Source organism: Phalacrocorax carbo, chromosome 1, assembly GCF_963921805.1.
Source record: "Phalacrocorax carbo chromosome 1, bPhaCar2.1, whole genome shotgun sequence".
In the NCBI taxonomy this organism is placed as follows: Eukaryota; Metazoa; Chordata; class Aves; order Suliformes; family Phalacrocoracidae; genus Phalacrocorax; species Phalacrocorax carbo.
The window spans coordinates 135,814,972-135,839,786 of NC_087513.1; the positions used below are offsets into that span (position 1 = coordinate 135,814,972).

The following is a 24,815-nucleotide window of genomic DNA, read 5'->3' on the forward strand; positions in this document are numbered from 1 at the left end:
TTGGGCTCAATGTGCCAATTCCAGTCCAGTATCAAAATCTGAAGGTTCTCAAAATGGCTAAAGTCCTCTTGAGAAATCTCTTCAATACACTCAAAATGTCATGATTTTAGGATGTACTGTTTCTCTAGTTCTCCCAGGCCTCACTTAAACTCAAAGCTTGTTGATGCTACTTTTCACATACTAAAATAAGGTATTAATCCTGTAGTACAGACCAAGCAGTGTGCTCATAGTCTGTATTAAAGTGACCAAGGTGAAGTTAGATTGCACTCTGGTCATTGCCTAGAGGGCAAGCAAACACCTTCACATGAATAAAACATGTAGGAAGCATTGGCATTAGCTATTGCAAGCCTTCAGAGCCTCTCCAGTAAATCAAGAATTAGCCTGAAGGAAAAGCTTTAGTGATGAAAAATGTTATGAAGTCCCCTACACTGATAATTCAAAAATTATTTACATTAACAGCTTCATCACATGCAGCAACAAACCTGAAACATAATGCAATTCTCTAGCATAGCTATTCCTACACAACACTGTCACGCACAATCACGCATATTAAAATAGAACTGAAACCATTTTCATAATTAACAAAAAAAGATTAAATATGGATTTATGCTGAAGGAGATTACTTGTAGAAATTACAGATGCTGGCAACTAATGCAGTGGTTTTACTGCAGTGAGACAAAGGGTTGCATCTGGATGTGCAATATAGGGATGTGTCTTCTGCATCACTATAAAATGACATGAAGCTGTTTCCTGGATATGCCTTCATTTAATGCCTATGCATATGGATGGTTATAAACTACCTCATACTGAATAGTTAGCATGAACTATTTTGTCATCTAAAGTGAGGACAAACCATAGCAACTTAAGAGAATATAGACATTTGAGAGTAATATTGAGTCAATTTGTTTGCGCTGCAGAAAAAGTCCCTGTAAAACAGGAAGTGAAAGTGAGATAAGGGAGGAGATCGATAAAAAGTGTTAAGAAAAATAAGAAGTAAAATCATTATGTCCATTTGATGGGTGGGCGGGCATGTGGTGACCTGCAGGCAGAGGAATATGAAGATTCATTAATAACCAACTGTCCCAACAATACTCTTCCTCAAGAACAGAAATATATCAAATTCAGATTCCGGTCATGCTCTAGTTTGCATTGTTTCATTCTGCCAATATGCATTTTCCATTCAGTTATGCTACAAGAAACTTTCCAATTCTGTCCATGAAAAATAACTGCATCAAATAATAAGGCACAACAACTACTGTGCTCTGCTGTAGGCTTGACAACATGTTGAGAGTGAAACTGCAACACACACTTGGAGAGGGAGGTGGACAGGAAGAGGAGGAGAGAGAAGTTAGCAGAAATTCTTTTAGTTATCAGGAGTTTATATGAACAGGAATTAAAATATTTTTAGACTATTTTTTTCCCTGCACGTTAGGCAGTATAAACCAAATCACAACAAATCACAGTTAAGGACAGATAGAGGAAGACTTGGAAATGAGAGGGAAACAACATAATAAATTCACAAGGCAATGAGGTATTAAGTGCTCTTTGCATGATATCCTGATTAGTTCATCTTTCATTTAGGTGAACTTTGGGTTTGCAGAATTTCCTGCATCCTTCAATCCCTGCCTTTACTCATCCTTCTGAAGCTTGCGCTCAGTGGCTATTTTTCTAATTAAATAATCCCATGTATAAATAACCTCTAAGTGCTCATTAACAAAGGAATGCATGCAGGTTGCTTTTATAAGTTGGATTTCCAGATTCCTTTTTCAGTTTCACCAACATCAGATGGACATAGTAGAAATTATTTGTCTGTGCTTTATTTTTCCCACTTATACTCATGGAGATAATGGTAGATTAATGTGCATGTCTTTTGCACTTAGACACACAATTTATCTTCCCAAATTAGGAGGCTAACTACTGTATATACTCAATGAAGTTGAGCTCCTCCAAAGGCAACTGAGAAGAATTATAACCTGAATGACCTGAATATCTTGTTCAGAGTAAATGGAGAAATTTGGCCTGTGGCTGATTTTTTCAGATGACCGGTCTATCACAAACCTTATTTCTGCAGGCAGATACCTTCAGAACAAGATTGAGAAACCGAAAAGGCGGGGGTTATTCAGAAGGCAAAAAATATGTTCACTGTTTTGGAGGGTCTAGTGCCCCAAAATGTGATCTACTACCAACAAAGGGCTCCCGATCTCCACAGAGGTTTTTAAAAGATGCTGTTTTGAAGTTCCTTTACAGAGCATCCTGTTTGTTATGTAACACCCCAACTTCATTGCAGAACAAGGGCCTAAGCAAGCTAATGCTATGTTGAAATTAGACCTGCTCTGACCTCCAGAGGTCCCTTCTGACATAAGTTATTCTCACAGGGAGACACATACAAGTTCCTCAGATGTCAGTTCTTAAAAACAGGGAGATCAAAGAGACAAAAAAGGATTTTATATCCATATAAATCTATGCTATAAGTAAGCATGTTTCTTGCGAGTTTTCATTGATTATTCTTCTTGTGCCATGGTAATGATAGTAATGCAAACAGTGGATTTTTCTGCTGATTCCACAAGAACTGTAAAACCTCAATAAATTTGCCAATATTCCTCTTCCTTTTTCTTCTTTCTCCTTCTTCCACTCCATGTGTGGTCTTTCCAGGCCACGTAGACTAAATACCAAGTCTAGGCATTGCCTGGTACAATTTCTGTAAGGAAACAGCAACTGATGAAGAACAGCTTTGGTCATCACAGGTGGTGTTTATAGTACTTCATATATTTTGATGTTCACGTGCATGGTTATTCAAGACCAGCTTGCCACAGACTGCCCGTGTAAGTCTGGAGCAGCAGTCACCTTGCCTAACTGAAAGTATCAGCAGTACAGACACCTATACCTGAGCTGGTCACCATGGGAACACTTTACAGCTAATGGAGAAAAATCCTACTTTTGGGTTGTAATTAGTTTGACCCATCTTAAACCTCTGCATTAGGATGAGATAAGTGATATTCATAAAATGCCTCTATCATCTCAGCTCTGAAGGGAGAATGACACATAGACCAGTTAATGCAGCTGTAGATGTCAACATTTAGGTTAGCTGAATGCCCTTAGCTCTTCGTCCTCATTGACCTCACACCAGAACACAGCTATACCATCGTGAAATCCTGAAGAATAGAAGCCTCAGGACTCTTCAGTGTTCTGGAAATTCAGACGCTGCTACACCAACCAGGGAAGCAAGCTCCAGGGTTAAAATCCTCATAGAGGTAAAGAAATAAATTATTAGTTTGGATCTGTCAAATAATTCCTAACTTTTTGCTGGTGCACCTTTATAAAAAAAGATTCCAGGAAGAGTGGAGGGTGTGCCTATTTCAGGCTTTTCTTGGCTGTAAATCTAACTAATCTAAATTCAAATTAGTTTTCCTGTTCAGGAAAGACTTAGATTGAGCCTGTGCCCACCAATGACATGCTCTTAGCTACTATGTATGAAACTACTTTAAAGAAGTCCCAGACCCAGTTGTTCTATGAGTACAGAGGTAACCTTCAGTCTGCAGAACACACATGGTCCAGGACAGTAGATCCAGGCCCCCTTCTAGCACACCCTGGAGCATTCAGAGAGAAGGATGTAGGCCTGCCTCAGCTAACTGGGCTGGTACCTCCTCCCTGAAGCATGGTAACTACCCAGGGGTGTCACAGGACATAGAAATGGGATGAGGAGGAGGGCAGGAATTGTCGTCTTTAGCTAAAAAAAGAAAACTTGGTGTTTCAGTCTTCCTTGATCCCTCCTTATTCCTCTAGCCATGATTTCTGCAGGGCAAGAGTGCAGATATCAGGAAGGGTTTTGTCACTTGAAAAGAGGTTTGGGCTCTTCTCCCAGCCACTCAGGTGCTGGCCGAGAGTGCTGGTCCTGGCAGTGGACAGTGCTGTGCCAGCACATCACTCATTTCCCATTGCAGAGCACAATGCCATTCACTGTCTCTCTTGAATACTCACAAAAGTCTTGGTGCAGCATTCCTGGCCTCTCTGCGGTCTTGCGCTGCAGCACACATAAGCCTCTTGCCATAATGCAAGCTCTGACTTTTGTATACATATGCATTGCTACTCACGCTATACTCATCCTTTGGATGCTTCTCAATGGAAAAGGAGAAAATACTTCTCCCCTCAACCTCGTAAAGGACAGGTGACCTTGTGCCCCTGCCCTAAACAACTAGGCTGAAAAAGAGGATCTGCTCTGGGTAGAAATGGTCTGGGGAGGCAGAGGGAGATGGTGTGGGAGAAACTGAGGAGCAGAGGTTCCTCTTTCAAACATTAACTTATGAAGAGAGTCATATTACAGCTCATGCTATCATACTTAGAGATACATTGTTTAGGCTTACAAACAGAACCATCAGAAAGGTACATTATTAAAATATGTATTATTAAAAATAGCAATAAAACTCCAATTTTTTTCAACCAGACCTTCCTCTTTTTCCTACTTCTGTTCTTAATTGATAAAAATGCTCTGACAAAGTGGGAGGAAAAGCCCTTTCCTACCTGTAATATTATTATATGAACCTTGGTTTTCTTGTTTATGTTCTCGTCTGTCTGGTTGCCTACAATTAAATCAAAAAGGGGCTATTTAAAGAAAGGACCAGGCAGAACAGGTAAATAAGGAAAGGCAGGAGGCAGCTGAAGCAAGCAGGTTCAAAGCAGTTAAGAGCGTTGGTTTCCTGTTGGCCAGAGCTGTCACCAAGACTAGTTGCCAGGAAAGAAGAAAGGCTTTGAGAGAGAGGGGAGAAGCTGCCTGGACTGGGCTGTGGACAGGAGCACCGGCAAGGTGAGAGCATGCTGTTCCTCCCGAAACAGAGATCATCACAGCAAGCAGAGAGCCCGCCCGTGCCATGCACAGACGTTTAGGCTGCCATTACAAAATGCTTCATCTGAAATACTGTCACGAGTTTGATGAGGCTGTGCTGTGAACCAGAGCGGGGAACAGGTCCAAGTGTTTATGTTTCTGAGCAGTGTTTCTCCCCTTTTTCAGGATGTCTCTAAAGCCAGACCCATTCTCAGCTCAGGTTTTTAGTGGTGCCCCAGCAGCTGCTGTGGGAGAAGGACCTGCCCAGGGAACAATGAGGCAAAGGAGGGCTTGAGGCTGCTCTGGAGCACCACAGCATAGCTAAAGAAACAGTGAGATGGATGCTTTCATTGTATGCCTTTGTCTTACATATTTTGCACTTTGAGTAACTGTGTTTTGCTCTGGAGAAAGTCTGGGCAGGTGGCATCAGTCACTTTAGCATGTCCTCAGGCCCCAGCCCTGGCTGGACCTGCTAACACCATCCCAGTTGATACACAAGGTGTTGTTACACAGGACCTGTATGGTAACAGGGAAGCCGAGCTCCTAAAGCTGACAGCACAATACTGGAGAGGAGCCCTGAGTCCTCAGGGAGGAGCCAGCTCAGCCAGCAGCCAAGTGGGCAGGTGAAAAGCAGAGTGAAGAGGTTACTTGGAAATTATCAGTAAATGCTGCTTCTACCATGCCCTCATTTAGCTGTCCTTTCCTCTGTTCTTTCTACCTCTTCCACTTTCTTTTTTTAAATTTTTACCTTTCTTTCTTTGTCTTTTCCCACTTTCTCTTTGATTTACTCAATGTTCTCCATCTGCCTTGTGCCTCTCCCTCAGCCTATCTGCTGTTCTGCTCCCCCACCTTGCTTCCACACAGGAGCACAGGGACTCCCTTTATCTTGTAACTTCTGGCCCACAGCCTGCAAGCCCTTCTGAATTTGTTTCTCACATACCTTCCCATTTTAGCCCATACACATTCTTCAAAGTCCCTTCAGATTTATGAGCTTTTTGACAATGCAACAGTGGGAGAGCTCCCGTACCACATCCAAGCTCCTGACAGCAGCCCCACCAGAACTTCCTTTCCCCAGCTACTAGGGCTGTTGCCCACTCAGACTGAAGTGGTAGGCTCAGCAGCTGTAAACCCAAGATGAAAAGATAATCATTCTTACATTTTCCCAACTCCTAAAATTGAAACATGAGCTTTGCTTAGGGTATTTTCTGAGTCAAATGTGTTGGCAAATGCTTTTCTTGCTTTTCATAAATACACCAAATACAGAAACTATCATTTTCTACTAAAATCACATTTACTCCAACAGTGATCTGAACAGCAGCAACTTTAGACACGGCCAAACTCCTTGGCAGTCTGTGTACTACTGTAAGCTGCGCAAGTGTCTTACCCCCACTTGACCCAACCACAGGAGATGCTGGAGGCCTCCAGTGAACTGAAAGCTGGAAGTGGTGATTCTGTTCCAAACCAGGGACTTCCAGTGGGTAGTGCCTCTTCTCTTGCTGTGCAGCAATCAGTGCCAAGCAAGGTGCATGTCAGCTAAACATCTGTGCTGGGAACAGTTTCTGTTCAATCTTGTCGTAGCAAAACAAGTGAACTATCAGCTTTGGGACTAATTGTGCATTTTGTTTTGGAATACAGTATCATAGTCACATTTATCATCTACACTTCAACAGTTTCTCAAAATGAAGTTTAGGATCTTTTGCTCACCATGCATCATAACAATACTTACAGGGAAGGGTGGAGCTAAACAGTTTCTTGGAGAAGCTTGTTGTAAGCCAGGGTATTGCTCGTAGATATTGCATTTTTCAGGCACTGCCAGAAATAGGGCTGAGATCGAGGGTTAGTTGGCCATTCCAGGACAGAACTTCTGCAGAGCCTCTTCCTCAGCCGGACATACCGGGACTTCTGCAGAACCTTCTCAAGAAATATCAAGATAATGACATCCATTTTTTCATCTAGAAGCCGCTGGTGGGCCATGTAAAAAGTTGTCTTGAAGCTGCCGCTTTTAATATACTTGTTGGTCAGCACAAATATGGTCTTTTTGCTCAGCTGAATGCTCTGGGAAAGGTTGTCAAAGACTGGCTGTCCTGGGAGCCAGTCCCTTTCTTCCAGGCATAAATTGAACTGCCTGGCTTTTTGATCTTCCAGCCTTTCAACCAGTTCTGTCATCACCCATTCATTCACAGCTGGATCTTTCTTGTCATAGGCAATAAAAGCATCATAGCAAGCATCAGGTAAAGATAAACGCCGATAACCCTTCAACTTGGCTGTGCAGTAGTGGTAACTATACCACACATCCCAGAAATAGAGATGGCTTGTCACTGTGAACACCATAAAGCCTAGGACAGTTGAAGCTGACAGAGCATACAGGATCAAATACGAGTTGTCCAGCTCACAAGTATACAGATCCAAGAAAACCACGCTCCTTCCTTTATGTGCCCCTGGGCCAGCACAGGTCACATCTGTGGCCAGAAGAGGAATAGTCACTTGAGTCTGATTGATCCACCAAACAAACCACACGGCATCACAATTGCACTTGAAAGGATTGCCATGCAAAAGCAGCACCTTTAGGCTGTTAATTACATTTTCAGGGAAGCTAGACTTCTTAATTATTTGGATCTTGTTTGAGCTGAGGTCCAAGTATTTCAATTTAAAAGCGCGCCTGAGAAAATGTTTGGTTAGCGATTGAATGCGATTGTTTCGGAGCATCAGGTCTTGGAGTGTTGAAGAGCAGTTGGACAGTTCTCGGGGAACAGTAGCCAGAAGGTTATTGCTAAGGTCCAGAGTTTCTAGGTTCTTCAGGTGGTGGAGTCTTCCCCAGTTGAAACTCTTCATCTTGTTATTGGTTAAGTTGAGGATCTTGAGTTCTGGAGGCATAGATTCAAAAACATCATGAGGCAAAAAACTGAGCGAGTTAAAGGAAATATCCAGTTGTTCCAGGATGGTCAGATTCTTGAAGAATGACAAGTATCTAGCATTCCCATCCATCCATAAAACATCTAAGTGATTTCCTCTGAATTCTAAAATTTTAAGAGACTGGCTTTCCATTCCTGTGTTAGTAGAGGTAGAAATCTCATTCTCATTCATCATCAGCTTCTTCAGATAGGTCAAGTTTTTCATAAAACTAAGCACATGAGTAACTCCTTCTGCCAGAAAATAATGTTTGTTATTGCTCAGGTCTAGAATTTCTAACTGGTTTAGCTCTTTGAAAGCAGTTGAGTATAGCAAGTCAATCCTGTTGTTAGAAAAATCCAGATATTTCAATCCAGACAAGTAGGAGAATTCACTTCCATTTAAAGTTTGACTTATTGCATTATCTGACAAGTTGAGGCATGTGAGGCGACTAAGCCCCTGGAAGTCTGAGGGGTTAATAAAAAATATGTTGTTTCTGCTTAAATCCAGAGTTTCTCCGTATTTCAGGCAATCTTCCTTAACTGAAGATTGGTAGGAAGCAGCCTCTTTGTCTTTGGACCTGCAACTTCGCCCATACTCATCATACCTGAAATAATGCATCTCTTGTAATACTTGCCTGTTGTATTGCTCTACTGAAATCCTAGGGTTGGAGCAAAATCCATGAAAGTTGCTCTCACCTGAAGAAGGAGAAATTTTATTCACTGAGAGGTCTATGAATTTAAGAGCCCGAAATTTTTCAAACACTCTCAAGTCAGCAACTTTAATAAAATTAGTCCCAAGATCCAACACTGTTAGATTTCTAAGATTGACCAAAGGATGTAGATCACTTTCTCTCAGTTCTTTAAAGACATAACCCCTGATCCTCAGGGTTTCCAGGTTAGAAAGGGATGAAAATGTCTTAGACAAATTTAAGTATGGAGAATACATCTGCAGTTCAAAATTGAAGGACAGATCAAGCTCTACAAGGCTGGGGATAAACTTCAAAAACTGAGCATCTCCAATCTCCTTCATGAGGAAATTTTGGGAGAGGTCAAGCTCTTTAAGATTCCTGATGTTTTTAAACCAGCTGCTGGGTACGCTGAGAAGAGAGTTACTGTGAAGTCGCAAAATTCTTAAATTTTTCAAGGAATAAAAAGCCTTTGAATGGATCTCAATTGTGCTCTTGGGGCAGGGAATGCAAGGATATGGGGCATTATAGCAACGTGGGCAATTACCACTTAGATCAAGAATTTCTAGGTTGTAAAGGGCACTTAAATCATGCTCTTGAACCACTTGAATCATGTTATTGTAAATATACAATTCCTTTAAAGTAGATGACAAATTGGGTGGAATACGAGTTAAGTTGTTAGACTTCAGGGATAGTATTGTTAATTTTTTCAGCTCCAGAAAGGCTGTTTCATCGATTTCAAATGAAACATTGCATGGGTTACGGTAGTAACAGTTCTGTCCCAGATACAATACTTCTATGTTTCCTAGCTCCGACATATTGGCTTTTTGGATAGAAAAGATACTGTTCGCTTCCAGGCTCAGCAGACTTAAAGTAGCAGGAAGACCCTGGGGTATTTCAAATAGCTGGTTTGCATCCAAATACAGTGACTTCAGTCTTGTCAGGGCAGCAAAACTGCCATTCTCAATCTTCGGACTCATCACGCACACGTGATCTTTGGGCCCCATTCTCACAGGCACACAGTTGCATCTGAAGTCAATCTCCACAAGATTTGCAAGCTCAGCAAAGGATGTTGGATAGATATGGTTGATATGGTTAATACTGAGGGTAAGGTTAGTAGCATTTGCAGGGATCCCTCTGGGGACTTCCAGAAGACGCCGATCAGTGCAATCCACTGTCACAGTACCTTCAGAGGCTTTAACATCACAGGGTAAACTTTTGGGAAACCAAGCTCCTGACAGCAGCATCGGAAATAAGAAGAGCAAGACAAACAGCAATGTGTTTGACATCTTTGCACAAGGTACCTAAAAATAAGGAAATAGGGAGGTATCAATTTAATGTAATGAGAACATCTCATAGGCCATCTTATCAACCACATACTGGGTCAGACCAAATATGCAGCTAACATGGAGTCCTGTCTCTCACAATGGCTGGAAGTGGATGGGTAGGTAGGATTATAAATTTGGGGAACCCATATGTTAGTATTTCCTAAAATGCTGGCCCCCCGGGTTAACCCCCCCAGTTTATATACTGAGCACGATGTAATATGGTACGGAATACCCTTTCGGCCAGTTGGGGTCAGCTGTCCTGGCTGTGCCCCCTCCCAGCTTCTTGTGCACCCAGCAGAGCATGGGAAGCTGAAAAAAGTCCTTGACTAGTGTAAGCACTACTTAGCAACAACTAAAACATCAGTGTGTTATCAGCATTATTCTCATACTAAATGCAAAACACAGCACTACACCAGCTACTAGGAAGAAAACTAACTCTATCCCTTATTCTATACCATCTGTCATGCCCTGATCCTTCCCTTTCCAATATGTTCCAGCAAGTTCTGGTTCCATCACCACTGCACTTTGCTCAGTTTCATCAAAGTTAATTCTTCATTAATCTGTGTGATTCTTACTGTAATACCACCGGTATGGCATATCGCAACGATAACAGTGATGACATACAGTATTGTATAGCAATTAACATCACACCATTCAGTTCATTGGCTGTTTTCACCCAAAATCCAATCCCCTTGAGGTACATATCGGGCTTCCCCATCCTTCCGCATCACCCACCGAGTACACCCAGGTCCTTGACCAAAAGTAATCCCATGGATGGGTTTGCCTTTGCCCGAGGCAGGAATAACCCAGACTGTCTTCCCCAGCATATTTTTTACATGCGCTACAGGGACTTTATCTCCTTCCACAATATGTAAAAGTTTTGCTTGGGCAGGACCAGCTTGATTGGCCGATCCCTTAGTGCTGACTAACCAGGTGAGTTTTCCTAAATGTGTGTCCCAGTGTTTAAATGTGCCAGCACCCATTGCTCTCAGTGTAGTTTTAACAGTCTATTTTATAGTTTGATTTTCCCAGGAGCTGGAAGATGACAGGGGATGTGATACACCCACTAAACACCATGCTTTTTGGCCCAGGTGTCTATGAGGTTGTTCCAGAAATGAGCCCTGTTGCCTGACTCAGCTCTCTCTGGGTTGCCATGTCACCACAGGACTTGCTTTTCCAGGCCCAGGCTAGTGTTCTGGGCAGTGGCGTGGGGCATGGGGCATCCAGTGGTTGCTTCTACCGTTGTAAGTACATGGCGCTTGACTTGGCAGGTTTGTGGGAGTGTGATTATAATCCATCTGCCAGGCCTTCCCATATTGACATTTCAGCCATTCCCCTCCATACCACAGAGGCTTTAACCACTTGGCTTGCTTGATTGCAGCGCACAGTTTGCACTCATGGATGATATGTGCAATAGTGTCCATGGCCAAGTCCACCCCTCGATCACAAGCCCACCTGTATGTTGCATCTCTTCCTTGAGGGCCTGAGGTGTCATGGGCTCACTGAGCTAGAAATAATTTACCCTTATGTTGAGTCGTGGTTTAGCCGGCAGCTCAGCCCCACACAGTCGCTCACTCACTCCCCCACCGGCAGATGGGGGAGAGAATCAGAAGGGTAACGCTTGTGGGTTGGGATAAGAACAGTTTAATAATTAAAATTAAACAACAACAGAAATGCAATGTAAAGGAGAACAACGAGAGGCGCAAAGCCCCGGGAGAGGGGGGAAGGGAGGGGGAGGGGAACGAACTGCCGAAACAAACTGCACGCGCCGCAGCCGCTCGCGCCCGCCGACCCGATGCCCCCGAGCCGCAACTGCCCCCCCTTAATATACTGGTCATGGAGTCACATGGTATGGAATGAACCTGCCATTGGCCAGTCGGGGTCAGCCGCCCCCACCACGGCCCCGCCCCTCCCAGCCCCCCACACACGGCAGAGCACTGGAAGCTGGAAAGGTAGCCAACCCCCACAGTGAGGAGAATTAACCCCTTCTCAGCCAAAACCAGCACACATTGCCAGTCCAGATGCACCTGAGCCACTTCAGTCTTAGCAGCTTGATCCACCTGCTGGTTGTTCTGATGTTCTTCAGTGGCCCCACTCTTGGGTACATGAGCATCCACATGCCGTACCTTTACAGCCAGGTTCTCTGGCAGGGCAGCAATATCTTGCTACAGTGCGGCAGCCCAGATGGGTTTGCCTCTGCGCTGCCAGTTGCTTTGCTTCCACTGCTGTAGCCAGCCCCACAGGGCATTTGCCACCATCCAGGAATCAGTACGGAGATAAAGTTCTAGCCATTTTTCTTGTTCAGCAATGTCTAAAGCCAGATGGATGGCCTTTACTTCTGCAAACTGACTCGACTCACCTTCTCCTTCAGCAGCTTCTGCAAATTCTCATATAGGACTCCATACAGCAGCCTTCTATCTCCGATGCTTTCCCACAAGATGACAGGACCTGTCAGTGAACAGAGCATATTGTTTCTCATTTTTTGATAGTTTATTATACACTGGGGCCTCCTCAGCACACGTCACCTCCTCCACCGGCAACATTCCGAAATCTTTGCCTTCTGGCCAGTCCACGATCACTTCCAGGATTCCTGGGTGACCCACTTACTCCACGTAGCATCAGTTGCATGTGTGGAGGGGACCTTTCCTCTGAACATCCAGCCCAGCACTGGCAGTCGGGGTGCCAGGAGGAGCTGTGCTTCAGTACCAACCACTTCTGGAGCAGCTCGAACCCCTTCTTATGCTGCCAATATCTCTTTTTCAGCTGGAGTATAGCAGGCCTTGGATGTGACTCCAAAGCCCTAGGGGTCGAACTCGGGTCTTCCCTCGTGCTTTCTGCCAGAGGCTCCAGGTAGGGCCATTCTCCCCAGCTGCGGTGTAGAGCACATTTTTTACTTCTTGTCCTGCTCGGACTGGCCCAAGGGCTACAGCATGAACTATCTCCTGTTTAATTTGCTCAATGGCTTTTTGATGCTCAGGGACCCATTTGAAATCAGTCTTTTTCTGGGTCACTTGATAGAGAGGCCTTACAAGCAGATTTTAATTTGGAATATGCATTCTCCAAAAACCACAACACCTAAGAAAGCTTGTGATTCCTCTTTGCTAGTTGTGGAGACATGGATGTTATTTTTTTGATCACATCCATTGGAATCAAACAATGTCCATCTTGCCATTTTATTCCTAAAAACTAGATCTCCTGTGCAGGTTCCTTGACCTTACTGTGTTTTATGGCAAAACCGGCTTTCAGAAGGATTTGGACTATTTTTTTTCCCCTTTCTCACAAACAACTTCTGCTCTTTTGCCCCACACAATGATAAAATCGATGTATTGCAGATGTTCCAGAGCTCCACCCTGTTCCAGTACAGTACGGATCAATCCAAATGGTAGGGCTGTCAGTTCCCTGGGGCAGTCAATTCCAGGTGTACTGGGCGCCCCTCTGTGGCCTGCACTCTGCTGGCAGAGGGACTGAGAAAAACACACTAGTGATATCAGTTGTGGCATACCACTTGGCTGCCTTTGACTCCAGTTCATACTGAAGTTCTAGCATGTCCAGCATGGCAGACCGCATTGGCAGAGAGACTTCATTCAGGCCACGATAGTCTACTGTTTGTTACTCTCCACTCTCTGTTAGACCTCCGCACTGGCCATATGGGACTGTTAAAAGGTCTTGCTGATCATTGCTTGGCTCTCCAGTTGACGAATGAGCTCATGGATGGGAATCAGGGAGTCTCTGTTGGTGCAATATTGCTGCCAGTGCACTGTTGTGGTGGCGACTGGCACCTATTTTTCTTTGACCTTCAGTAACCCCACAACAGAAGCGTCCTCTGAGAGACCAGGCAAGGTGGACAGCTGTTCAATTTCCTCCATCTCCAAGGCAGCTACACCAAAAGCCCACCTGTACCCTTTTGGGTCCTTGAAATACCCTCTCCTGAGGTAGTCTGTGCCAGGGATGCACGGAGTTTCTGGGCCAGTCACAATGCGGTGCTTTTGCCACTCATTGCCAGTGAGGCTCACTTCAGCCTCCAGTACAGTTAGCTTTTGGGATCCCCCGTCGCTCCAGAAATGCAGATGGGTTCTGCCCCTGTAGAGCTTGATGGCATTAGGGTGCTCTGTGCACCAGTGTCCACTAGAGCCTTATACTCCTGTGGGTGGGGTGTGTCAGGCCATCTAATCCACACAGTCCAGTAAACCCAGGTGTCCCTTTCCTCCACCTAGCTGGAGGCAGGGCCTCTCTAATCCTGGTCATGGTATTCACTGCTCACTTCTTGTAAATACAAATCAGAAGTCTCTTCATTAAATCAGGAGTAAGATCAGCCCTTCTACTCTGTCTGGGGAGCTGCCCACGGGGAACTGGAGCAGCAATTTTCTTGGAAGACACCCCTGAGTGATTGTTTTTCCTTGCAACTCACGTACCCATGCCTCTAGGTTCAAGGTAGATTTTCCATTCCACTTCCTCATGTCCTCTCCGTGGTCACACTCAGGTAGAACCATGGGGTGCCCCATGGTGTGTACGCTCTATATTGTCTCTCTTGAGCGGAAGAACGCTGACCCCTAATGGCTGAGATACTGGTCTGTGCAGATGGAGAGTAGGGCCTATCCTCTTTGAGTTGCTGGACTTCCTGGGACAGTTTCTCCACAGCCGAGACACAGGCCCATAGGGAGGAAGAGATGCTTTTTTTGTATTCCCAGAGTTGGCTATACACTTCATCCACTGTTGGTGCCTCTTCATCTTTCCAGGCCAGTATCACCAATGGGTTGGCGCTCCATACCAACTTCCACCACACGGGTCATGTGCACTAGACTTCATCTGGTTCTTTGGCTAAATGCTCATTGTTCAGGTCATTATACATCACCTCCAGCATGGCTAATTCTATCAGGTACTGGATACCTCTCTCCCTGGTCCACTTGCCTTGATGATACATAATATCTTCCTTGAAGGGATATCTCTCCTTCATGCCTGACAGGAGTAGTCTCTAGAGGCTGAGGGCTTGTACCCCTTTTCCAATCACTTTGTCAATGACCCCTTCCCTAGAAAGGGATCCCAGTTGTTTGGCTTCATTACCTCTACTTCCAGGCTACTGGCCCCTTTATCCCAACATGGGAGCATTCGGGTGACACTGTGCTCACCTAGACAATGGCTGAAATCTTTTTGCATATCTCACAGCTCACTCAAGGATAGGGACTGGGTGGTTTCCATCTTTTTATGAGTTCTTCCTCTTCCTCTCCTCATGATGGCACTGCTTCTTTATCATCTCTTTCTAAATGAACTGACTTTCACTTCCAAGACTTCTACCTGGGTATAGGGGCGACTGATACCAGCATCGGTTGGTTCTCTGGTTCAGCTACGGTGCCTGTCATGGGGGTTGGGATAGCCGCAGTGCCTGTCACCAGGGTTGGAGTGGCCACAGTGCCTGTTGTTTGTCATCAGATCCAGAGACCTTCTCTTCCCCTCGAGGGTACTGAACAGTGTTGAACAGGGCTCGGTAGGCATGGGCCAGGCCCTCACACATTGCAGTGATTTGTGTCTCTCTGGAATTGCCAGGGTGACAACATACTTCCACCAAATATTCTACTAATTTTTCAGGATTCTGCACTTGTTCAGGGATGAAGTTCCAAAACCCTGGATGTGCCCACCGTCCTAGCATTTGCCCATGCTATCCCACACACCCTGCCACTCATAACTGTCCAACCTTCTGGCAGATCTCTGGATTATATTCTTAAATGGCTTATTAACCTAAGACAAAACAGAAACACTATTCCCAAGAAATACCAATAGATGTATATCTTAACTACCCAAGGATGTTCAAGATACTGAGAAGTTATCATAATGAAAGAGGAGACATCATAGAAGAAGGCAGCTAAGGTGTTATTCTGTATCTCCTCCATAAAACACCTCTCAGAGGAAAAGGTATAATTGCTAATTGTCTCCATGAGGTGGTACCCAAAGGACAGTAGTGGCTTCAGTACAAAACCCAAATACCAGATAAAGCTCAAGGCCAGTGTTTTAATAACAAATCTCCCAGGCAAGATACTGCAGGGCCCAGCAAACTGCAAAAGCCAATCCCAATCTTTAACATGTAGAGCAAAAAAAAAGGGCACAGTGCAGATCAGATAATTATCGAGAAGAATCAATATTGTGACCAGCACCTGTAAACAGATATGAATTCCTTAATAGGCTACAGTTAACCTATTATTATCTCAAACACTTTATGCCCCATGTTGGGTGCCAAAAAGGACTGCCATGGTTTAGTCCCAGTCAGCAACCGAGCACCACACAGTGGCTTGCTCACCCTCCCACCCCAGTGAGACAGTGGCGAGGATCTGAACAGCAAAAGTAAGAAAACTCATGGGTTGAGATAAGAACAGTTTAACAACTACAATAACAATAGCAATAACAATCATATTAATGATAAGAAATTGTAATGAAAATAAAAACATGAGGACAGAAAGTGAGAAACAAAACCCAGGAAAAACAACGGATGCAACTGCTCATCACCTGCCAAATGACACCCCCACCAGTCCCTGAGAAGTGATCACTGCCCCCCAGCTGACTCCCCCCACTTAATATACTGAGCAAAATATAATATGGTATGGAATAATCCTTTGGCCAGTTTGGGTCAGCTGTCCTGGCTGTGCCCCCTCCCAGCTTCTTGTGCACCCGGCAGAGCACGGGAAGCTGAAAAAAGTCCTTGACTAGTGTAAGCACTTCTTAGAATCAACTAAGACATCAGTGTGTTATCAGTATGACTCTCATGCTAAATGCAAAACACAGCACTACACCAGCTACTAGGAAGAAAACTAACTCTATCCCAGCTGAAACCAGGACAAATGTAAATGAGCAATGTTAACTTTTCAAAGCCTATGAAAGACAGAGAAAATCTATAGTCACTTAAAAGCTAGTGTAAATTTTCAAAACCACACTAAAAAGGTGAGTGCCTTATTCAGTTTTCATATTATCATAAGGATTCTTAGATTCATAGACTATAATCATAGAGTATTTATTTTGGAAAAGACCCTTAAGATCATTGAGTCCAAATGTTAACCTAACACTGCCAAGTCCACCACTAAACCATGGCCCTAAGCACCACATCTACAAGTCTTTTAAATACCTCCAGGGATGGTGACTAAAACACTTCCCCGGGCAGCCTGTACCAGTGCTTGACAATCCTTTTCGGTGAAGAAATTTTTCCTAACATCCAATCTAAACCTCACCTGGCACAACTTAAGGCCATTTCCTCATGTCCTGTCACTTGTTACTTGGGAGAAGAGACACCCAACTCACTAAAACCTCTTTTCAAGTAGTTGTAGAGAGCAATAAGGTCTCCCCTCAGCCTCCTTTTCTCCAGGCTAAACAACCCCAGTTCCCTCAGCTACTCCTCATAAGACTTGTCCTCTAGACCTTTCACCAGTTTTGTTGCCCTTCTCTGGACACGCTCCAGCATCTCAATGTCCTTCTTGTAGTGAGGGGCCCAAAACTGAACACAATATTCAAGGTGCGGCCTCACCAATGCCCAGTACAGGGGCGTGATCACTTCCCTGCTCCTGCTGGCCGCACTATTCCTGATACAAGCCAGGAGCCTGTTGGCCACCTGGGCACACTGCTGGCTCATGTTCAGCCGGCTGTCAACTAACACTCCCAGGCCCTTTTCCTCCAGGCAGCTCTCCAGCCAAACTTCCCCACACCTGTAGTGTTGCATGGGGTTGTTGTGACTGAAGGGCAGGACCCGGCACTTGTCCTTGTTGCACCCCACACCGTTGGCCTCAGCCCATCGATCCAGCCTGTCCAGATCCCTCTGCAGAGCCTTCCTCCTCTCAAGCAGATCAACACTCCCACCCAACTTGGTGTTCTCTGCAAACTTACTGAGCGTGCACTCGATCCCCTCACCTGATCATTGGTAAAGATATTAGAGAGATCTGACCCCAAAACTGAGCCCTGGGGACCACCAAATGTGTCTGACTGCCAACTGGATATAATTCTATTTACCACCACTCTTTGGGCCTGGCCATCCAGACAGTTTTTTACCCTGCGAAGAGTACGCCCGTCCAAGCCATGAGCAGCCAGGTTCTCCAGGAGACTGCTGTGGGAAATGGTGTCAAAGGCTTTACTAAAATCCAGGTACATGACATCCACAGCCTTTCCCTCATCCACTAGGTAGGACAACTTGTCGCAGAAGGAGATCAGGTTAGTCAAGCAGGACCTGCCTTTCATAAACCCACGCTGGCTGGGCCTGATCCCCTGGTTGTCCAGTACTTGCTGTGTGATGGCATCAAGATGATCTTCTCCATAACCTTCCCCTGCTACCGAGGTCAGGCTGACAAGCCTGTAGTTCCCTGGAGCCTCCTTCCAGCCCTTCTTGTGGATGATCGTCATATTTGTGAGGCTCTGGTTGACTGGGACCTCCCCGGACAGCCAGGACTGCTGATAAATGACTGAAAGTGGCTCAGTGATCATTTCTGCCGGCTCCCTCAGTACCCTTGGGTGGAGCCCATCCGGCCTCATAGACTTTGTGTGTCCAAGCGGTGTGGCAGGTCGCTAGCCATTTCCCCTTGGACTATGGGGGCTTCGTTCTGCTCCCAGTCCCTGTCTTCTGGCTCAGGGAAATGGGTGTCCAGAGAACAACTGGTCAAAGACTGAGGTAAAAGCGGCATTAAGTACCTCATCCTTTTCCTCTGCCTTTGTCGCTATGTATCCCTACACATCCAATCAAGGGTGGAGATTTTACTTCGCCCTCCTTTTGTTGTTCATGTATTTCTAGAAACATTTTTAATTGTCTTTTACCACAGTAGCCAAATTAAGTTCTAACTGGGCTTTGGCCCTTCTAATTTTCTCCCTGCATAGCCTCACAACATCCTTGGAGGCCTCCTGACTCACCTGCCCCTTCTTCCAAATGTCATAAACTGTCCTTTTTTTTCCTGAGTTCCAACCAAAGCGCTGTGTTCAGCCAGCATGCTCTTCTTCCCTGCTGGCTCGTCTCTCAGCACATGGGGACAGCCTGCTCCTGCACCTTCAAGATTGCCTTCTTGAGGAGTGTCCAGCCTTCCTGGACTCCTTTGCCCTTCAGGACTGCCTCCCAAGGGACTCTGTCCACCAGGCTCCTAAACAGGCCAAAGTCTGCCATCCAGAAGTCCAGGGTAGCTGTTCTGCTGACCCACCTTCTTATTTCTCTGGGAAGAAAAAATTCATTTCATAATTGCTATGCCCAAGACAGCCTCCAACCACCACATCACCCACAAGTCTTCTCTGTTCACAAACAGCACGTCCAGCGGGGCGCCTTCCCTAGTTGTCTTCCTCACTGGCTGCGTCAGGAGGTTATCTTCCACACACTCCGGGAACCTCCTAGACTGTTTCTTCTCCACTGCATTGTATTTCCAGCAGATGTCTGGTAAGTTGAAGTCCCCCATGAGATCAAGGGCCAGCAATCACGAGGCTTCTCCCAGCTGCTTATAGAATATTTCATCTGCCTCTTCTTCCTGGTTGGGTGGTCGGTAACAGACTCCCACCATGGTAGCTGCCTTGTTGGCCTTCCCCCTGATTCTTATCCATAAGCACTTGACCCTTTCATCACCATGGTCAAGATCTAAACAGTCAAAACCCTCCCTAACATACGGGGCTGCCGCACCGCCTCGCCTTCCTTGACTATCCCTTCTGAAGAGTTTATAGCCATCCACTGCAGCACTCCTGTGCAAGTCAGCCCACCATGTTTCCATGCTTGCGACTCTACCACAGTTTTCCAGCTGCACAACAGCTTCCAACTCCTTTGTCGGATGTGCTGCATGCATTGGTGTAGATGCACTTCAGTTTGGCTATTGACCCTGCCACTTTTTTTTGGCAGAGGAGCACTAATTCATATGTGACTGTTCTCAAGTGCTTCCATTGTTTCTAATGCATCAACAACTTTTGCATCTATTCTGCCACGTGGATCTGCATCCCCTGCCCCCACTGAGATGGCTAAGGAGTATTCATTGCTGATCTTGGCTTTTTACTCTGTTGCGTTCACCTACACAGGTGGCACCACTGTGGACCCCAGTCCCCCAGGCTTGTTATTTTAAAGCTCATTTCACCAAGCTTGCTACCCTGGTGGCAAGATTCCTTTGCCTTTTTTAGTCAGGAGGATCATGTCTCCCTAAGAGTTTATAGTCATCAGGAATGTCCCATGATCATGAAAGCCAAAACCCTGATGAAAGCACCAGCCACTTAGTCAAGTGTTGATTTGCATGATGTGTCTGTTCCTGCCTGCACCCTTTCCTGTAACCGGTAAAACGGAGGAAAAGCTAACCTGATCACCAATCCCTTTCAATCACACCCCCAGAGCTTTGTAGTCCTGCCTTATTTTTCCCAGGTTCTGGTTTGCCATGTCATTCATGCCTGCATGAAAGAGTGTCTAGTAAGTGTTAGAATGAATGTATGGTTGAGCTAAGCCAGCCAATGGCTATACTTTCGTATGGTTTAACAGCAGCTTGCATTTTCCCTGTCAAATAAGGGCAGAGGGCCAAGAGGGCACTGTAGCAATGCGAAGTGTAAAAATGAAAATCAAAGGCAGATTTAAGCTTGAGCATGTCTTATAAAAGACTAATAATCAGTAAAGAACCAGAGACAAAATCCTACAGGCATATAAAGAACCTTCCAAAACATGCTGTCTGTCTGTCAAGTCTTCGTGGTCTTGCCTACTTTATGGATTTGTCTGTATTACGGGAAGAGCAATAAGCTTTTAATATTTCATGACATACTAGTTACTTCCTCAGCAGCAGTCAATGTCAGAGAAACCCTGTCCCTCTGGCCAGAGGCAGCCAGCCAGGCAAGCAGGCTGCCAGCCTTGTCTTACCTAGAACAGGCAGAGAGGCCATGATCATTTTGCTGCCTTGCACTGCTTCTTAACTGCCTGTGTCTGATGCTGGTCAAGAGATTTAAAGACAATAAAACCCACAATAATCAACATCATAATTTTTCCCTGGAAAACTCAGTGTTGAAGGCTTGGAGGTGCATGGCACACAGACCGCTCTTAAACAACCAGGATTTGTTGTGCATGGACTAGGTATGACTAGGTAAAGTGTTCAGGCTACATGGAAATGTTTTTTTCTTTTTAGTTGGGATACAAGAGCATATAAAGACGTGCTCAAACATCTGTTGAATGTTGCCTAAGATATGCCTTCTAGGTGACTCAGACTTGGAGATTAATTGAGGCTTCCTGTTGTACACTCTGTTTACTTAGACCCCTGTATATCTTTGTGTTTCTGCATTACTTTAGATAACTATGCTAAATCTACATATGCATCTATGCATCTGTGTATCTGGAGGAGTGCTCCAATGACTAGCAGGGCAGCAGATATGAGAAAAACCAGATCAAGTCTCACAGAGCACTGCACTTCTGCTACCTAGATTCAACAGCCAAATAGAGTCACTTTGGAGTCGTTCAGTCATCTTTTGAATACAAAGCTTCAGTATGGAAGGACAAAATGTAGAAGTCCACTGCAGACCTTGACCGCAATGTGTTGTTACATGAGATTTATATCAGTAACCTGGTACGGTACTACACCACAGCTTTTTTTCTACAGCAATTCCCCTTCCCATTGCCAGGAAGAGTTACAGTGCTTGCTTCTTTTCAGCAGATCCTCAGAAAAAAGGCACTCTAGTTAACTATCACCATGGGTAGCCATGATTATCATTCATACAATTTCTATGGGACAGCTAACCTGGACTAACCAGGCCATGCCCGTGAATTCACATTTCATTATTTTCAACTAGTGAAGTCATCGATTAAGAATCAAAGTAACCTTCATTTGGTTATAGCAATTCACTTTGGAAACTCACCCAGACGGAGGCCACTGGGTAAGACAATTCACTAGTGTCTTCAGTACAGTCTAACCAATCAGCTTTTGAGGATGATTAACTTTTCTGATTTCCTGATGTAGAAAAGCACTTTGATGAAAATGAGGAATCAGAATAATCAAAGCAAGTAGGGAGCCAATTGGAGAAGATAAAACGCATTGATTTCCTTCCACTGTCCTAGCTTTATTTATATAACCCTTTTTCCTCCACTAATATGGGCAGGGTTGCGGGAGGGAGAAGAAAGGGCTCTACCATTGATATTAATTACATGGAAAACTGAAGGTCTTTCTTTGACTGAAAAGGGACATTGCCAAAGAAAAATCTGGATGTGTTCATGTAAATATTTTGCCTTCCTTCTTTTCCAAGGGACACACTACGTTCTGCATGTAAAAGACTTCATTAGACTAATGAAAAACCAGAAAGTGACTGTCCTAACTGAATGGTGCATGGTGCCCCAGCTCCTGCCTACCTCCATCTCTTACTTGACTGGACCAAAATACCCCAGGGGCCAGGGTCGTTAGCCAAGGCAGGTGCCCGTGGAGCATAGCAGAGAGGTGGCAGGGAAACCACAGAGACTCTCTGCACTGCAGGACATGTCACTTCATCACACAGATGCCATTTACTTTTATCTGTCAATGCATGCCACAGCAGACTGTGAAGTGCCAGCCATTGCCAGCCATGGACACGGCACCTGCAGCCACTGAAAGAAATACAGACAACCCCCATGGATCAAACTCCAGCAGCCTGTCTTCCTTTAAAAGAAGGAAGGAAGACTTCTTCTGTTAACTGGGCATCAAACCATGGATTTTCTGCTCTTGAGGAAAAATTAATTAGAATCAGCCTTAAAAGATTTGCTGAACCAAATTAAAACCCTCTATCCAAGCACTAGAGTAGGACCTGGGCAAAGTGAGATTGCAGTCTGGATTGCCACAAATTTTCTACATGAACTCATACTCAGCCACTGCACTCAGGCACTTAATTTTAGGTGCTTACCTAGGCTACTCAATTCATTGCTATCAACCTGGGCTGCACTGACATTAAAGAAAGAGCAGGACTGAGGAGACAGAAGCCTCTCTGCAGGCGCTGCTCAGCTCTGAACATGGAGGGAGCCCTGCCTGACTACACACTGAACGGAGACTGACACTGCAGTTTTAGGTGCCTAAAATTAGGTGTAATGAATCTAGGCCTTAAAAGCCTTCACAGATATGTTTGTACAGTTCTTAAGAAGTCAAAAAATGCCTTTTGAGGCATTTGCAATGCTCAGATTTTGAATGGCTATGTATTGCAGTAATTTTAGGAACCTAAGTGTTGTCGCAGAGCCAGCCTAGCTCCTACCATCTTTGTGCTTCATTTCTTTGTATACCCTTCTGTTTCCTGGTACCTTTTTAATGCATTAGCTATTTTAACTGTAAATTGTTACATTCTGCTGCTGTGTCTAACTCTTTGCACGTGTAATACCTTGTGTCTGTTATAGTACCAGAACAAATAAAAAGATTGTTTTAATTAGAAGAAACAAGTGACTTGTGCAACATCTTTGCAATGAGAAGCTAATTTAAAAGTACAGCTAGAGTATGCATATGAACTGGCCTTTTCTCTGTGACCTACTCTTGGCTTCATAAGAAGTTCAAAACGAACTAATCTGCTGATATTAACTATCACATGCACAAACCCATGCTGATTTAGGGTATTCTTCAAATATTGAGCAATAACACAGCTACATGTTTCTGAAGGAAGTTTTTCTGTAGGTGTTCCATATGTATTTTAAGAGGCGAAAGGGGGAAAGACTAGAGGAAAAAGAACACCTCGGAGTTATAGCAGTTAGAAAAGACATTATTATATGCATCCTGTAGCACAGTAGTACAATTAAATGCTAACCACTTAGCGCAAATAAATACTTTCGTTTCCTGTCGTTATGTATTGCAGCTTCTAACCACAACAGTAAATCGGAATATGTGGAAAGCAGAAAAGAAGAATATTTTCTTGAAAGTCTTCCACATCAATTCCAGTCAAAGAGGCCTAAAAGCAAGTTTAAAATGAAAGTTGAACCTACCATTTTCTATGTGCTTCCAGGTCCGGCAAATTTGTCACTGGAGGAGAAAGTAAATCAGGCCAGAAGAAAACAGCATAAAAGAGGTCCCCACTGGTTCAGCTCAAGTGCAGAGGAGAGTATAAAATGACATGAATCACTCAAGACAAAGGCAGCGATCACTACTTTACCACTACCCTTCAGCTGGACTGCGACTTGAGAAATAATTAAATGTGAAACAACTGCTACAACCTACTTCCTCAAACATTTGTACTTAAAATTAAAACAACAGTACCTCATTTACTCCTCCACCCTCCATAAAAAGAACTGAGTACTCTTATTTTTTCCCTTTTAAACAAAGTCTCACATTACTCATACATCCACGTGCTGTTGTGACTAAAGGGTTTTTTTCTTTCTCCTTTTGGTCTCATATGCTGCAATATGCTCTCTTCTTTGCTACTTTTGAACACAGTTTTCATTTCAAACTGTGTATTTCACCTAGGTACACTGTCATACCACAAAGAACTGCAATATGACCTACTCCAAGAGGATGACTATGAAAGCCACAGGAAACCCCAAAGGAAGGCTATTGCAAAACACTTAGCAACAAAGCCTAAGATCAATCAGGAGACAAATGCGTTACATAAGGGTAACATTCACTTCAGAAAACTAAGATTTGCAGAAGCTCAAGTTCCTTCTTCCTCCCCCCCGCCTTTTTTAGTGTAAGCTGCACAAACAGAGAGACAGAAATTGTTAATTGATATTAATAATATTTTAGATTTGGAAGTCTAGTAATTTTTATTGTTATCATTATCATTATCTGGTGCTCATTTCTGCTGCAAATACCTTCAAGAACTGGGACAAATCTCTGAAGCTGAATATTTTGTGGAAGAAATGTCTATTAAGTGAACAGGACTTTGGGGAAGAGAACCAAAATAAACCAGGAAAAAAGGATAGTGATAAGGGCATAGGAAACAGCATATAAAAAAGATGAAAACTGTGTGGGAGAGTGTAGAAGGGGCCAAGTTAAAGGTTACATGGGTAGGCCTAAGCTGGTGACAGTCCAGTTTCATGGAATATGGTGTCTGTTTGAGAGTTTCTTGCTTAGAAGTTTCTATGCTTAGCAGGGCAGACTAGTACAATGGTTATGATATTTATTAGGTGGGTTGGGGTTTTTTTAATGTCTTCTTTCCCTACATATTTTTCTTTACATTTTAAATAGCTGTTCCTAATTTCTCT

General features: G+C 44.3%; 1 protein-coding gene across 2 annotated transcripts in view; it reads right to left on the reverse strand.

Moving 5' to 3' along the window:
• TLR7 (toll like receptor 7) overlaps positions 1 to 23,827 on the reverse strand; it is a 36,333-nt gene extending 12,506 nt beyond the window's left edge. The window contains exons 1-2 of one of the 2 annotated variants that reach the window (XR_010376568.1): positions 23,601 to 23,827; positions 6,546 to 9,700 (exon numbers count right to left, since the gene is read on the reverse strand). Coding sequence is in view for 1 of the 2 variants with exons in the window: in XM_064475410.1 (XP_064331480.1) it covers positions 6,560 to 9,700; positions 23,601 to 23,603 (3,144 nt within the window). In the remaining variant the exon portion in view is untranslated. Of the gene's footprint in view, positions 1 to 5,500; positions 9,701 to 23,600 lie in introns of those variants that run through there. The other variant, XM_064475410.1, reaches the window with a different exon arrangement.
• Positions 23,828 to 24,815: the final 988 nt, after the last annotated feature.